The sequence below is a fragment of the Hypomesus transpacificus genome, unplaced genomic scaffold (genome assembly GCF_021917145.1).
Source record: "Hypomesus transpacificus isolate Combined female unplaced genomic scaffold, fHypTra1 scaffold_192, whole genome shotgun sequence".
Taxonomy (NCBI): Eukaryota; Metazoa; Chordata; class Actinopteri; order Osmeriformes; family Osmeridae; genus Hypomesus; species Hypomesus transpacificus.
In genome coordinates this window covers 114,978-130,493 of record NW_025813738.1, presented here as the reverse complement: position 1 = coordinate 130,493, position 15,516 = coordinate 114,978, and the positions used below count along the sequence as shown (strand labels likewise).

General features: G+C 52.2%; 1 protein-coding gene across 1 annotated transcript in view; it reads right to left on the bottom strand.

Moving 5' to 3' along the window:
- ksr2 (kinase suppressor of ras 2) overlaps window positions 1–15,516 on the bottom strand; it is a 52,023-nt gene that overhangs the window by 31,277 nt on the left and 5,230 nt on the right. The window contains exons 2-5 of the mRNA XM_047051999.1: window positions 14,720–14,860; window positions 14,040–14,190; window positions 7,067–7,102; window positions 5,994–6,498 (exon numbers count right to left, since the gene is read on the bottom strand). Coding sequence (XP_046907955.1) covers window positions 5,994–6,498; window positions 7,067–7,102; window positions 14,040–14,190; window positions 14,720–14,860 — 833 coding nt within the window. The remainder of the gene's footprint in view (window positions 1–5,993; window positions 6,499–7,066; window positions 7,103–14,039; window positions 14,191–14,719; window positions 14,861–15,516) is intronic.

The following is a 15,516-nucleotide window of genomic DNA, read 5'->3' as shown; positions in this document are numbered from 1 at the left end:
AAAGCGTCCGAGAAACAGGATTGAAAGCCGAACCTCTGTCACACGCACACACACACACCTGCAGATCTGGATGTCTCCTTTCACTGTCTGATCAAAGTCTCTCTATCTCCAACGACACAGACACACTCTGTCTCTGGAGAAGGCCACCTCTGCAGATGGGAGACAGTGTGTGTGTGTGTGTGTGTGCGATGTCAGTGAGAGTGTCTCTACAGTAGCCCACAGTGCTTTGCCTTGATCCAAATTGATGTTCCCGTTCAGGCCAAATGAACTTCAATGTGTGTGTGTGTGTGTGCGCGAGGGGGCGAAAGGAGTAACAGACGTGAAGACGATGGAGGACAAGTAGGAGGACGAGGAGGGGCGAGGAGAGGAGGAGGAAGAGTTCCATCGTTAGAGTTCCAGAGAAACCTGGATACACCTTGTGACATCGTTTGTCCGCCGGTGGAAAGGAGGACTGCCAGAGAGAGAATGACACCTCTACTCAGCGAATTCACTTTCAGATCAGATTAGATCGAACCCCTTCCAACCACATTCCAACATGTATACACATGGAGAAACGGCCTATGTTAAAACCTACCATTTACTCACGATTGATGTGCTTTTGACTTGTATTGATTTATTGCTACGGATAACAGGTTGCTTGTTATCTGGTTTGACAACTTTCAGCATGTGCAAAAGAAACACTTTGCACAAACACACACCCTGTTGACACTGTCTTGCCATTAACTTGATGTTTAAGTGGCTTTGGGCTTAGGTTGTTTTATTGCAGTCGTTTATAGATTTCCTGATGTCTGGTTTGGTAACATTCGGAAGATCTTTCAACCTCGGCAATGGTCAGGTTCGTATAACACTAGACCAGTGATTTATGGCCCCTGTCCAAATGTAACATCAAATACCATTACACCAAATAGCTAAATACAATTGTATCAAATAGTGGAAAAAGAGGCAGACTTTTGAAAGGAACTTTCAGGGTCCTGTTGCACACCCTTTATATATAGATGAGTATAATTTGCAAGGCAAATATATTCACCCTTAAGACAAACTCACTCACTCGCCCACAAAACACACACCACACACACACTCACACAAAAATACACCCACCCACCCACACCCTACCTTCCCACTCAGCCACACAAAAAACACACACCACACCCACGCACACACAAACACACCCTCCGGTGTCGCAGCTTAATAAATCAATTATGCAGAGACAGCGGTGGTTTTGGAGCAGTAGACTCTTGGTCCTAAACACTCATATAAATTCATAATCATGCCTCCAATCTCTGCCGCCCGTGGAGACCGGGGCACATGCTCATTATGGGATGGAGAGTGGAGAGAGGGGTATTAGGGTGTGCAGGCCCCCAGATTGACCCTCTGCCCCCCCCCCCCCCATCCCCCCCACCTGTCTGGTCATTAAGGCCCAAAGCCATAATTACCATGGAAGAGTCTTCCTCTACAGAGACAGGTGACTACACACACACACACACACACTCGGACCGAACAACATTCTAAGAACCACACATTCACAGTCACACCCACATAACCTTATACACTCTAATGACTTTAGACACGAAAACATGTACACACACACACACGTGCACTAACATTCTCGATCACGTATGGACAAAGTTATGCACGCATACGTCACATGCACACACACACGTATGCATGCACAGACACACACAATGTCTCCATGGCCGCGTTTATAGTCTCACCCAAGTCAAAAGAAGTCAAAGGTCACACATGAATGTGTGTGTCCGCGATCTAGTAACACACTCCTCTGCGTTGCTAATCAGCTGCTGAGGCTAAAGGTCATCGATCCAAGGCCGATAGAATATTCCAGAACTGTGAAAGAGGAGTTACAAATGGCGACAAAAGAATATTAAGCTGTCACTGCCTCCATCCCTGGACATAATTATTCCATGAAAAACCTGTTGACAACATTTACAACATAACTCCATCTCCCCTTCAGCCCCACACCTCCCCTCCACGACCCCCTCCCCTCCATGCCCCTTCCCTAAACGCCCCTCCTCTCAACGCCCCCCCCTCATGCCCTCTACCCCCCCCCCCCCCCCCCCCCCCCCCCCCCTCCACGCCCCCTTCCCCTTCCGAGCCAGACACATTTCTGGTAGCTCTGCCATCGGAGTGTGACGTCGTTTACTGGACTGTTGCCCCTCCTTCCCTCCTCAGGTCCATGTCTGCCCCTTCTCCCACCCGAGGTAGCCTCCTGCTGCCCACCACGGCCCCCTGACCCCCTTCCTCCATGCGTAGGCTCAAACCCATCGCCAGTATGGAGGTACACATCGCTACTGCAATATGGGGCTCAGAACGTACCACCATGGCAGCCTGGGTCGGCTAAAACCGGTCTGCACAAATCAGGGCAGCCGTGCTAGCGTTAGCTCGCTCGCTAGCTGGATAGGGATGATGTCTTCCATACTAGGAGTTGTACGAGTCCCTCTGCTAGCCAGTGTACTGTGCCAGGTGAAAATGTGTCCCGGCTTCTGCTGAGGTTAATGAGTTTTCTTCTTCTGTGGTTTGTTAATTGTTTGTTTATGGCTTTTGTCTCAAGAGACATATGGCCATCTCGATCTTAAGAGATTCGAGCGGGGATTCGTGTCCTAATAAAGATAGCGATGATATTCGGGGTATGCAGATGGTGTTGAACTGGTGTGAAGCTGCATTTCTAGCTTTGGTATGCTACAGAGAGATCCAAGAGAGAGAGGGAGGAAGAGAGAGAGGGAGAGGGGGAGATGAAAAGCGAGCAGGAGGGAGACATGGAGGGAGAGAGACAGCAAGGGACGAGGAGGACCGAGATAGAGGAAGGCGAAAAGAGAGTGAGAGAAGGAAACAGAGGAGATAGAAGAGAAGAGGAGATAAGAGAAGAGGAGAATAGGGAGGAGCGTGAGTAAAGAAAGGGATCTGGGGAGGGATATACCCTCAGTATATATGACAATTTAATCAAAGAAAACATTCAAATTGGCCACGGAATTCATGCAAATTTCCCTTTCCCTCAACTTGTCCGTCTCTGAATTACCCTGGAAAGCCTGGAAACCACAGTCTGAATCATGCCCGCCCTCCAGCCCCCTTCCACCTCATATATTAGCAAACACCCAATTCAATAAGCGAGTGCTCAACATTCACCGCTAAACCCCTGGCAGTGAGAAGCAAACTCTCATTAAAGCGGCGTTCCACACGAGTCCCACCGACGCCGTGCTGGCCGAGGACGGGAGGCAAAACAAACACACCCACCCGCCTCCGGAATGTTCCCGGGACCCCGGCGACGTCGAGTGGGACTCGACGGTGACGCGTGGAAAAGGCCACCGAGCTCGCACGCGTTCACCGTTGAGTCCCACTTTAGCGCGTTGTCCCTCATTAGCATAGGGAACGAGGCTCATGAATTATCGGTGGCGCCAGGGCCTGGGGGGACTTGATAAGGGCAGCGGAGAGGTAGCGCTGCTGCATAAGCAAAACATGAACAGGACACACGCTTGTGGTCGAACACAGGCATGGAAGTGGGGCTGGGACCCGAGCGTCCTCCAGGTGCCTGGACCAGCATACTGGACAAACCAGGGGGGGGGGGGGGGGAGGTGAGCAGAAAGAAAGAGCCGGAAACCTCCAGGGCGTTCTGTTGACGGTTGAAACAAACAAATCCCTCAGACAGTGTCAACCTTTAACTGCGGGAAACATCCATTTAGCTGATTTGCTCAAACTGTCAAAATGACACATTTGCCTCGCTTCCAGAAGTCTCGTAATCAAGCACATGTAAATATAGTCAGGCGGAGACGAGCACAAATACAACGACCCTCCCATAACACCAATTATCCAATCAGCCAAACAACCAATTACTTTGGCCAACTGTGGTCAGTTTTTTTCCTCTCGAAAAACATGAGTGTTTTCCACTGCAGTCAAACACTCTGTTGCTGCAGTCTTCTGCATACAGAACAACTCCAGAATTAATTAAACTTCTAATGTCTGAACTCAGAAATATATCTGGCATCCTGAGGACTTGTTATTGAAGTTGAATCATTAGTAGTTTTAAAAACTGTCGAAGGCTCTATCCACGACACGGAGAAAGTGCATTTCTCTTTTTAAATCGTGCGAAATATTTTGGCTGTCAGCCAGCCAATTAGCCAGCCAGTCATCCATCTTGTCTATCCAACAATCTATCGTCAATCCAACCACCCGGTCCTCTAGTCAGTCAGCCAGCCTGCTACCTAGCTAATGGAGTATGCTAATATAGATAATGTTCCCAGCAATCTGACCAGTAGTGAACTCCAGAGCCAGTCATTGTACAAAGCTTTCCAAACCGTCCCTAGCGAGCGTAAGTAGAGAGAAAAGTAGAGAGTAGGCCAAAGGTCTCACATTCGCATTTAATTCCTTTTTCTGGAAAACTTTGAACAAAAAAAAACTTCTTTTTTTTTATCACTCTGCATGGGCGAGCTAACAGCCCTGGGTAATACCTGTTAATGCTCAGCATGATAAACATTCTACCATCCGTCCGTGTCTTTGTCACCGTGCTGCGCTACGACGACAACGGGGGGGGGGAAGGTGGGGGGGGGGGTCAGACTGAGGACGATCATTAAGAAGAATGTGTCTGTGGGTTGGAGGTCAATCTCTGCTTGTTGTGTCCAGCCTCACCACTGGGTAATGAGGAGAGATGTGTGTGTGTGTGTGTGTGTGGGGGGGGGGGGTGGGGGTTGCTATGTAAGATAAGTATGACGAAATAGATGGACAGAAAGAAAAGACAGGTACTGTATTCAGCCTCGCGTAGAGATCATGACTGGACTGACAACACAGCCTTCCTGATAAATGACACCTTCTTGAAAAACAAACAAAAAAAATACTCTTAACCTTTGACCTAAGATGTCCAGGTCCATGTGACCTGGCATCCTCCTGTCCCCAGTCCCCCGGCCCCCCCGGCCCCCCCCAGTCCAGATGAGCCACAGTCTTTCCCAGCACGGTCCAACTGCCTCATTGATTACAGGGCTTGCTGAGGTCTGTCAGAGCTTAGGGACCGGTAATCAATTCTCTAATACCGTTTGAGCCTATTCACTGCTGCACTGATCCACCCTTCGCACACAGGATAGACACACACACACACGCGCGCGATAAACACAACCCAGATGGCCGTGGTAACCGGGAACAATAACTCCCAGATATTAACTTACCAAGTGGGCAACGCTGGGGCACTGTCATCTAATGGCATTATCAAAATGACTGTGCTGGTCTTGAGAGACTCTGTCTTCCTCCAGCCTGATGTCATCTACATAACTCCAGACAGCCGGCTGCCCGGGGGCTCTGCTGACCGCGCCGACAGACCACCAGCGCTCGCTGGCCGCTGACAAGCCTCATCCCAATTAAACTGATTGGCTCCCAGACAGGAGATGGGCCGCTGTCGTCCTATGAGACGGCACGTCCCCCGTTTCCCCCCCTCCCCCTCCCCTCCCAGGAAGTTGGAGAACGGTGGATGCTTAGTCTGCCCGTGGAACCGTCTCCTGTTTTTCAGCGGTTGTTTCGGGATGTCTGACCTGAGTGTGTGTTTCTGTGCGTGTGTGTGTGCGTGTGTATTTATGTGTGTGTGTGTATTTATGTGTGTGTGTGTGTGGATCACAGCTTTGGTATAGACGTGTTGTGCTCGAGGCGGGCCATCTGTTTTAAAGCTAAACAAGCGTGTTTGACTTTGAAAACTTCAACCAACGGCAAAAGCTTTCGTCTCCGTCATCTCTCTGTTGCCCCTCGACAATCAGTCGTCGGAACCAACCCCTCCCCGTCAGATGCAGCCTCCAGCTCAACAAAGCATCCGCCAAGTTATCTCGCACGTGATTCACACACAAAGCCAAACAGACCGTTGCAAACAACAGCAACAACAACGGCAAACATCCAACAACAAAGCTTCAAAATGGCCGCCACAACGGGAGGCGTCTAGTCCCGTCCCCCCTCCCTCCCTCCCTCCCTCCCTCCCCCCCTCCTCTGCCCTCCCCCCCCGGTTCCCTCACCTGGGTGTGTGCGGGTCCTCCACTCGGTTCCCCAGCTGGAACTCGTGGGACTTGCTGCGGTGCAGCGCCGTGAACCCGGGCAGGAGGTGGATGAGCTTGCGGCTCTGGGGGGGCGGCGTCCCGGGGGCCTTAACCTTGTTCCTGCAGCGCATCGGGGGGGTGCCCGGGGGCGTCATGGTGCTCACCACCAGGGGCGTCCGCGGCGGCGTGTGGGCAAAGTGCCTCTGGCGGGGCGAGGGGGGCAGCGAGCGGTGGCCCGAGTCCAGGGAGGGGAGGAGGCCCGCGGGGTGGCCGTCCACGGTGAGCCGGTCCGGGTAGCATGACGGGCCCAGGGCCTGGGGGGACTGGCACGCCTGCTGCAGGCCCCGCGTCTGGACCTGGGGGCTCTGGGACAGCTGGAAGCGGATCCACTGGCTGGGTTCGGGCTGGCACACCGGGGTGTTCTCCTTCCCCGACTCGGAGGTGGGCCACTGGATGGCCCAGTCCTGATTGATCTGGCTGCCCGCTGCTGAGGAGACCCAGGGATGGAGATGTTACTGACGCCACCCACAGGGAGATACTGAATCAACCACAGACGACGGGCTGATTACGACAGATCACTGACAGAATGTCCTCGGTCAAAGCAACAAACAGCAGCATGCAGTCGTCGAGCCTAAAACATGCAACCACAGGGGGGGTTCTCAGAACTATGACGACGTTGCGTTTCAAGCAGTGGGAAACACAATTGAACGAATGGCACATTTGAACGGTGGTTCATTCATCCAAACAAAGAAGCTAAACGGGCCGAGGGTGAGAACGTGTCGGACGTGGCTATCACGTGAGACACGATGTCGGAGATGCGAGATGAGCAGAGAGGAGGGGAGCGAAGGAGAGAGAAAAGCGGGGAGTAGGGGGGTAGGAGAGGGAAGCGCAGAGAGGAGCAAAGTGGAATGAAGCACACCTACAGGGATGACAGCGGGGGCTAAGAGGCTGAGGAGATGGATGAGGCAGGCGTGGATGAGACCCCACGGGTCAGTGGTTATGGAGGAGCTTAAACACTGCTGCGCTTCACAGCTCAGGGAATAATACTTCACCTCCGTTGCTGTGGAATTTCTCCTCCTCCTGTCGTTCTTTAGAGAGGAGAAAGAAAGAAAAACGAGGTACACGTTTATAGCAATCGGGCAAAGGTAAGGCCGCGGTCGTTCGCGGTGCCGTGACAAACGACGGCGTCTCTCCTCGGCCTACGAGTGGCTTTTGCGAAAAGGAACATCCGACATGCTCCCGGAGAGCGCCTCAACCATCCTCAACGAGCGCTAATCCTCGACAGTTTGCTCCCGATGCCAATGTGGCTCGGTCTCTGAGGGCCTCTTGGCGTCGAAACCTAATTAACACGATGGGGAAGTAGGAAGGAACCAAAACACAGAAGACGGCCTCGAAAACCCAGCAGGAACTTCGAAACCGAAGCCCCTTCATGGTGATTCGAATGCTCGATGGTGTTTTAAGCCCCCAATGGCTCCTTAAAGGCAGCTAACCCTAACCCTCAAACTTATGGCCCCAATGGCTCCTCACTGCCTGGAAGGCGCTGTTGGGGGCTTAGCGGGTGTCCAGACGTTGCCATGTGTAGATCAGGCGTCCCGTGCATGTACCCTGGGTGTAGGAGGGGATGATTAGGATTGGGATTATTAGGATTGGGATTATTAGGATTGGGAGGGGAGTGACCAAGGTGAGGGGATGGGGGGCGGGGGGTGTTAGGGGGAGTCCCCAGGGGTGCGTCTGCTCCGACGAACGCCGGAATGGGAAACAAGACCTCCCTCAGATCCAAGCTGCTGCCAGCGGAGGTGAAAGGTCACACCATCGGTTAGGGCCCTGAGGGGACTGGGGCTGGGTGAGACTGGATGGTTTGTGCCGATATTGTCACTCTGCGACAAGGTCTTTTGCCGCGGATGTTTGACGTCTCAGACGCCGAATCGACTCTTTCACTTCCGAGACGAGAGAAGCCGGATGGCGGATGAGTTCCAACGCGTGGGGTGTTGGAAAACAAACACTCCAAAGCGACTCTCATCCCCGGACGAGCGTGCAACGCCAGCCCCTCATTATGCAACGGGCGAAGGCGCTCCAGTTAACCTGTGAGACACCCGCGGGCTCCTCTGGTGGAGTGTCTGAATACACAGCCCTGGAGAGGGGCTCTGAACCAGGGACGTACGTCCTTGAGAGGGGCTCTGAACCAGGGACGTACGTCCTTGAGAGGGGCTCTGAACCCGGGACGTACGTCCTTGAGAGGGGCTCTGAACCCGGGACGTACGTCCTTGAGAGCCTCTCCACCGCTTCTCTCCACCTCTCTCTCTGGCTGACAAGAGACACACTACAGCCATCTAGGGGCCACATCCTCACACAGGTGTTCCTGGGGGTGAACGTCTCGAAAGGGCCGTATGTGACCCCCCCCCCCCCCCCGCAACCCCCCCGCCCTCCCAGTAGCGAACGAAAGGGCACGCCGGAGTGCTCCCTCTTGAAGCCACGCCACGTGGGAATCGACGATGAAGACGAGGACGTCTCCGTCGAGCCTCCTTCGAGCCTCCTTCATTAGCGGGGGGGAAATTACACCCCCCCCCCAAACAAGATCCTCCACCTTCGCTTTTGGAAATGCCAGGAGGCTTCAAAGTCAGCCCCCGCCCAGGCCCCTCCCTCCAGCACCCCAGCTCCCCCCCTGTTAAGAGGCTCACAGCCCTAGTCAATATAGATGCGGGGGAGGGGGAGGGGGAGGGGGAGGGGGAGAGGTGCGGGCCAGAGACACCAGAGGAATCGAATCGAATCAAAGCCCGGCACCCATTTAAAAAATGAATAGTCGTGAATAATACAGCATTGTGTGCAGAACGTCTGGCTCTCTCTCGAAACGCTCGCTGCATTTGAAAGACGCCCAAATCGAATCGCACAAGTTTGGACGTTCGCACGGAAAAACGTCGCCTTTCACCGACGCTTTATGGCGAAACTTGTATCTTAGCAACTGCTCAAATTCAGACAGAAGCACATCTTGGCGTCACATGAAGTCACCTTGTAGAACAGAACCAACCCTCCAGTCTTCCACTGCCGAGCACAGATGACAAGGAAAAAAAGAAGACAGAAATGTCCCTGATATCTTTCCAGTCTAGTAGAAATATGGCATTGGAGGTGACAGACTCATATCATGATGTAAGCCTCTCCCATGACAAAGAGACACGGGTCCCTGAATGAATCCAGGTTAACTGGATAAATAATCGATGTTAGACGGCGAGGAAACCCAAATCCTCCACACGGCCCCCTTTCTCCCCACAGCTGACTGGGACAAGGCTGGAAAGAGAGTGTTTGCTTTGCAGCGACGCCTGTCTGCTCTCTGAAGTTCCATGAAGCCTGTCCTCTTTCAACCCTCGCAGCCCAAAAACAGCTCTGTACCTCCACACAGGAGACTGAGAGAGCTAGCGTCAGCCCCACCAGCCCAGCCCTCGAGAGGGATTTCTGGGTGGTGCGAAGCTGACAGGGGCGTAATTAGCCTCCCTGGAGTGGATGTGTGACTGTGGTAAATGACATGGAACCCCCACAGGGAGTTTGGCTGTCCTACTGGGAGGCTGGCTGGCCAGTGAAGGTTTATGGTGGTTGGGCTATTTATGACAGGGAGGTTTGACGGACAGGTTTAGGAGGTAGCATGACTGAAGGTGTGGATTTGACTGTAGGCCTTCAACTTCCTGAGCGGCAGCATTTGCACATATTGGTCTCCACCTTTCTGTCGCTCATCCTCCTCTTCCTCTCCCCTCCTTTCACCTCTCCCCTCTCCCATCCTCTTATCTATTCTTCTTTGGCAATCTCTCTTCTCCTCTGCCCTCCTTTCCCATCCTCTGCTCTCCCCTCCTCCTCCCCTCTCTCCTCTACCTTTCTCCTTTCCCATCTTCTGCTCTCCCCTCCCCTCCCCCTCCCCCTCCTCCTCCTCCTCTTCACGGCATTTGAAGCTAATTAACGAGCCGCCTGAGCAATGCAGCATGTGCGGAGTAGCGTCTCAGACAGACCAGAGAGAGAGAGAGAGAGACTGAGACAGAGATAGATAGAGAGGGAGAGAGAGACAGAGATAGAGAGAGAGATAGGTAAAGAGAGATAGAGAGAGAGAGAGAGAGAGAGAGAGAGAGAGAGAGAGAGAGAGAGAGAGAGAGAGAGAGATGTGATCGGGGGAGGGCTCCCGTCTCTGCTGCTCGCTACAGCCCTGAGTCACATCGACACCATCATTCAGACCAGCACGCGCTCTGAGGGGGGGGGGGGGGAGGAGGAGGAGGAGGGTGGCAGGGCGCCGTGGGTGGGCGCCCGCAAAGAGCGGCCTAGCCGGGTGATGTGTGGCCGCTGCCGGCGCAGAAAAGCGAATGCCTCTGAAATGTGACTCATCGCCATGGCAACCCGTGGACTCCACAGAGACTTTGTCAAAGTAACAATTAGACGTTTCGATGCGTTTGTTGGCGCGCACAGCGCAGGTACGGTCGCGAGCGATCGTCGTGTCACGGGATTGTTTTACTGGCGAGGTGTTCATGTATTCGTAATTATAGCTGACCTTCTGCCGGCGTTTGCAATTCTGCAGTCGTTTCAGAATGCAACGGACAGTAACCATGAACTGTCTCCTGTGATGAGAACAAAAGCGAGCAGACATGAGGGCCGCGGCACCGAGGGCTTTAGAGAAACATGACGGAATAAGGTGAGGGCGATGACTTTTTAATTTGATTCGAGCTCAGAGAAGGTTCCCTCCTCTTTGTATGTGTCGAGAGCTCATTCCAGGAAGAGGGAGAAGGTGTGGGTGGAAGTTTTTGCAGTAACTGAACTACTTGTTACTTGATTCGATTTGATTCGAGCTCAGAGAAGGTTCCCTCCTCTTTGTATGTGTCGAGAGCTCATTCCAGGAAGAGGGAGGAGGTGTGGGTGGAAGTTTTTGCGGTAACTGAACTGGAAAATAGTCTGGATGCCTCGTTAAACCGAATACTTAGCAACACCGGTTAGGGAATCAGGCTGGTAATCAGAAGGTCGCTGGTTCGATTCCAGGCCGTGCCAAATGACGTTGTGTCCTTGGGCAAGGCACTTCACCTTACTTGCCTCGGGGGGAATGTCCCTGTACTTACTGTGAGTCGCTCTGGATAAGAGCGTCTTGTAAATGACTAAATGTAAAACCAAGCAATCTCCATTGTTCCTCACAGATCACAAAATTGCCCCTTAGCCGCAAAAATCCCATTATGAACCCTTACAAGTCGGTTACTATCACACCCTGAACGTAATTCACTCAAGCGACTGCGCAAACAGTCTCTGTTCGTCACTCAGCTCTTATAACCCTTTATTCAGCGGTATTATTCAAACTCTGACCTCCTACAAGCTCCAACTGTTGATCACAGGTCATCTCCAATCATTGGACATAGAAACCCCCTCAGCACAATCCACTCTAAAACCACATTCATTTCACACACAACATAGAATTCCATATCAGAAGAATGCCATCGGTGCATACATCTCTATGGTAACACACACACATAAGCACGCACACACGTGCACGAACACACACGTCCCGTCGTGTGCACACTCGCTGTCAAACAGACATGCAGAACACACACACACACAGTGGGGTTATTGAGCTGGATCAAAGTGTGTTTGATGAGTCCTCAGCCCGCTGGCTCTCCCCAATGAACTGCTGCTTCATTCACACCTCTGCCTAAGCTGCGGGAGAGCCATTAGCTTGCTCGTGTCCACGCCAGGCTAGGAGAGCTAGACATTAGCCTGCTCGCGTCCACACCAGGCTAGGAGAGCTAGCCATTAGCCTGCTCGTGTCCACACCAGGGCTGTGTGAGTGCATTGAGATCAGAGATTGCGAGCACGAAAGACGGAGAGAGTGAGATGAATAGAAAGGCAGAAATAGATGCACGGGAGAGAAAAAGAGAGGAAAAAAAGAGAAAGCGTGAGAAAGAGATAAAGAGGAAAGAGAGACAGAAAGAAAGAGAGAGAGGGACAGAGAAAGAGAGAGAGAGAGCGAGCGCCATCAAGCGCTCTTCCGGGCTCGATCGGACCCCGTTCCAGCAATGACCCGCGGCGTCCCCAGCTGGGCCCTGCGTGGCGGCCAACACCCCCTGCCTGCCTCCGCTGGAACATGCCCCAGTCTGCCTATCGGCCAATCGCAGAGCAGAGCTGGGGCCGACCCGCCAGTCAGACAGACAGACCTACAGACGGTCGAGCAGGTGGACCGACAGACACCCGTACAGACAAAGGAACGACAGGTGGACTCCAGTCCAGGATACAGACAGGTCCCCACCCCAGGCATTAGACTGATCCAACAGTGGCACCCGCAGGGGCCCCTGTCCAGCCCACAGCACACAAAGAGGAGCGGGACACATCCTCCATGTATAAATGCTCCCCTAGGCATGCATCATACTCGGTATCGAGATCTGAATCGCTCTCAAGCACACATCCTGTCGGTCACGTCTATCGAGAGTTTTCCGTCGGTTTTTCAGATTCTTGTGTCAGGTGTCTCTCGTGTTCGCCCACCACGTGAAAAAACGATTTCCGTTCCGCTGTATACTGGTACAGTCGTGATCTAGCTGTGATTGAGTTACGAGCGGTGAAACTGCGATCGTGTGTTCTGCTGTCTTTTGATCGAGTCATGAAAGGTAAGCATATGATAGCGTGTGTTCTGTTGTATTCTGATCTAGTTATGATCTAGAATGGTATCTACTGTAGTCATGGTCTAGTTCTATTTAGGATCGAGTTATGAGAGGCACGACTACGACGGTGTGTTCACAGCCCAACCGCTTGACGTCACCTAGCAACTAACTCATTCAAAACATTTTCAGATCAAAAGTCCCTTCCCCAGACCGACCGGTGATCTAATGAATCTAATGATGAGCTCTGCTAGAAGAGGCTGTTTAATGTCCCACCAGCCTCCGGAAGACGCAAGGGATGCATGGATGCCTTCCAGAACCCTCCTCAACTTGGCTTCGTTACGGTTCCTCAAATACTCAGGAGTGTCATCTGCCAAGTACTGACGAGGTGTCTGTGTGAGAGCGTGTGCGGGGAAGGAAGCCATACGTCAAATGACAGGTTATCAAAGATGTTTACAAAACGTTCTCAAACTGACTGAAGGTGTCGGTTGTATGTCAGACTACTGCCCTCCGCTGGTGGCGCCGCGACACTGCAGGAGCAGGGAGTCGGCCGTTGTCGAACATGTGGTCTGCACTGCCCTCTAGTGGGCACCTAAGGAACTGAGGTGGACAGGGTGAACGGCTGATGATGGCCAGTGTCAACCGTGTGGACCTCTTCTCTTTTGAACACTGGAAGCACCTCCTCTTTATCAAACCACTGAAAGATTTGGAGTTACACAAAAGAGATTCAATGTCAAAGAGATTCAAAGTCACCCCAGGCATTTCATATGAGATGTGCGTGTGTGTGTATGTGCATATGATTGAGTGTGTGTGTGTACCTTACCTGTCTGCCTGTTATGAACCAGGTTTGCAGACACAAGGTCCTGACCATTAACAGAAAAGCATTCCCTGCTACAGACGAAAGTGTAACACTACTTCATGTTTTACATCCCTATTTCAACGACTAAGCACTCCCTCTGCAGGTGGCACTGTCCACAAAAATGTGGTTTCACCCAAAGCTGTCATTCCAAAACATACCAGCAGAGGACAACATACACCTATTTTAGAAGAACCCAAACAGGAGGAGGCGTAGCAGGTGAAAGACATAGCGAACCACTTGATGCATTCAATATGTTCTAGAGCTAGATGTTTCCCTGTTCCAACGCACGCGTTTCAAATGAGTGGGTCGTTATCAAGCTCTGGAGAAGCCGAATAACGACCATTCATTTGAAACGGGTGTGTTGGAGCAGGGAACCATCTAGAACATACAGGACAGTGGGCCCTGGCGACCAGGGTTGAAGACTGCACAATTTAGTAAGGGAACAAAGCCTTTAATTGCCAATTACTTCTGTTCATGTGCAGATGACAATGGCGTGTAAAACAATTCATATCAAACTCTTCATACAAAATATAAACAGGTGGGTGTGTGTGTGTGTGTGTATACCTGACTCGTGAGCCTTCCGGAGGCAGGACAGAGAGGCGTTGAGGCGAGCGCACTCCTCCTTGTTGGCCCCGAACTTGTGCAGCTCCTCGCACACCTGCTCGTCCTCCATCCCTAACAGGGCCTCCAGGGTCACCTCCCCAGGACTCATCTCCTGTCGGACACACGGACACACACACACACACACACACACGTGCACGCGTGCTTTGAGAACGACACACCCTGTCAAGTGGTGCAGCCCCGCTGCCTGTTTTTACAACCCGTCTTCAAACGCACCTGTATTGCCTGGCTTTAAACTCCGAATGGGAGTTGAATGATCTTTTAAGTCTGTTAAACGGGCCTTTGTGTATGTCTTGTGTTTCATGGCTTTCGCTATTTTGGTTGTACAGCACTTCGGTCAACTGTTGTTGTTTTTAAATGTGCTCAGTTTGACGTGGACACGCGCAAGGTCGCACACACACACACACACAGACATACACACAGGGAAAGACAGAGGAAAAGTAGAGAGGGCAGAGAGAGAGAGAGAGAGAGAGAGAGAGAGAGAGAGAGAGAGAGAGAGAGAGAGAGAGAGAGAGAGAGAGAGAGAGAGAGAGAGAAAACACAGGAGAAAGAGTGGGAGAGAGGGGACAGGGGGAGCACGAGAGAGAGGGAGAGAGAGAGAGGGAGCGGGAGCTCCAGTCTACCTGGGTGACCTCCTTCCTCATGTTGACGATCCTGAACCAGTGTCCGAGGCGGGGGAAGTCCTCTAGCTCTGGGCTACGCTGCTCCAACGCCACCCTGCACTTGCAGGACAGCTGCCGGCTGAAGTACTTCACCAGCTTCCCCTGGGCACACACACGCAGAAACGGTGGGTGAGAAAAAGAGAGAGTGTGAGGGGGGGGGGGGGGGGGGGGTGCGAGACGATAGTAATTGAGTCATTGCGCGAGGACAACCCGTAGTATTATTTGAGAAAGTGCACGTGAAGAGTCACATGTAGACCGGTACAGCAGCTCTACTGATTACGTTGGTGACTGCTGAAATGTTGTAAATAGCACATAATGCTATTTCAAGAGGACAGGCTGAGGGTGCAAGAAGTCAAATTCTTCAGGGTGCTAGAGGTCAATGGTCAGATTATTGAGGGTGTTAGAGGTCAGTGGTCAGATTATTGAGGGTGTTAGGGGTCAGTGGTCAGATTATTGAGGGTGTTAGAGGTCAGTGGTCAGATTATTGAGGGTGTTAGGGGTCAGTGGTCAGATTATTGAGGGTGTTAGAGGTCAGTGGTCAGATTATTGAGGGTGTTTGGGGTCAGTGGTCAGATTATTGAGGGTGTTAGAGGTCAGTGGTCAGATTATTGAGGGTGTTAGAGGTCAGTGGTCAGATTATTGAGGGTGTTAGAGGTCAGTGGTCAGATTATTGAGGGTGTTAGAGGTCAGTGGTCAGATTATTGAGGGTGTTAGAGGTCAGTGGTCAGATTATTGAGGGTGTTAGAGGTCAGTGGTCA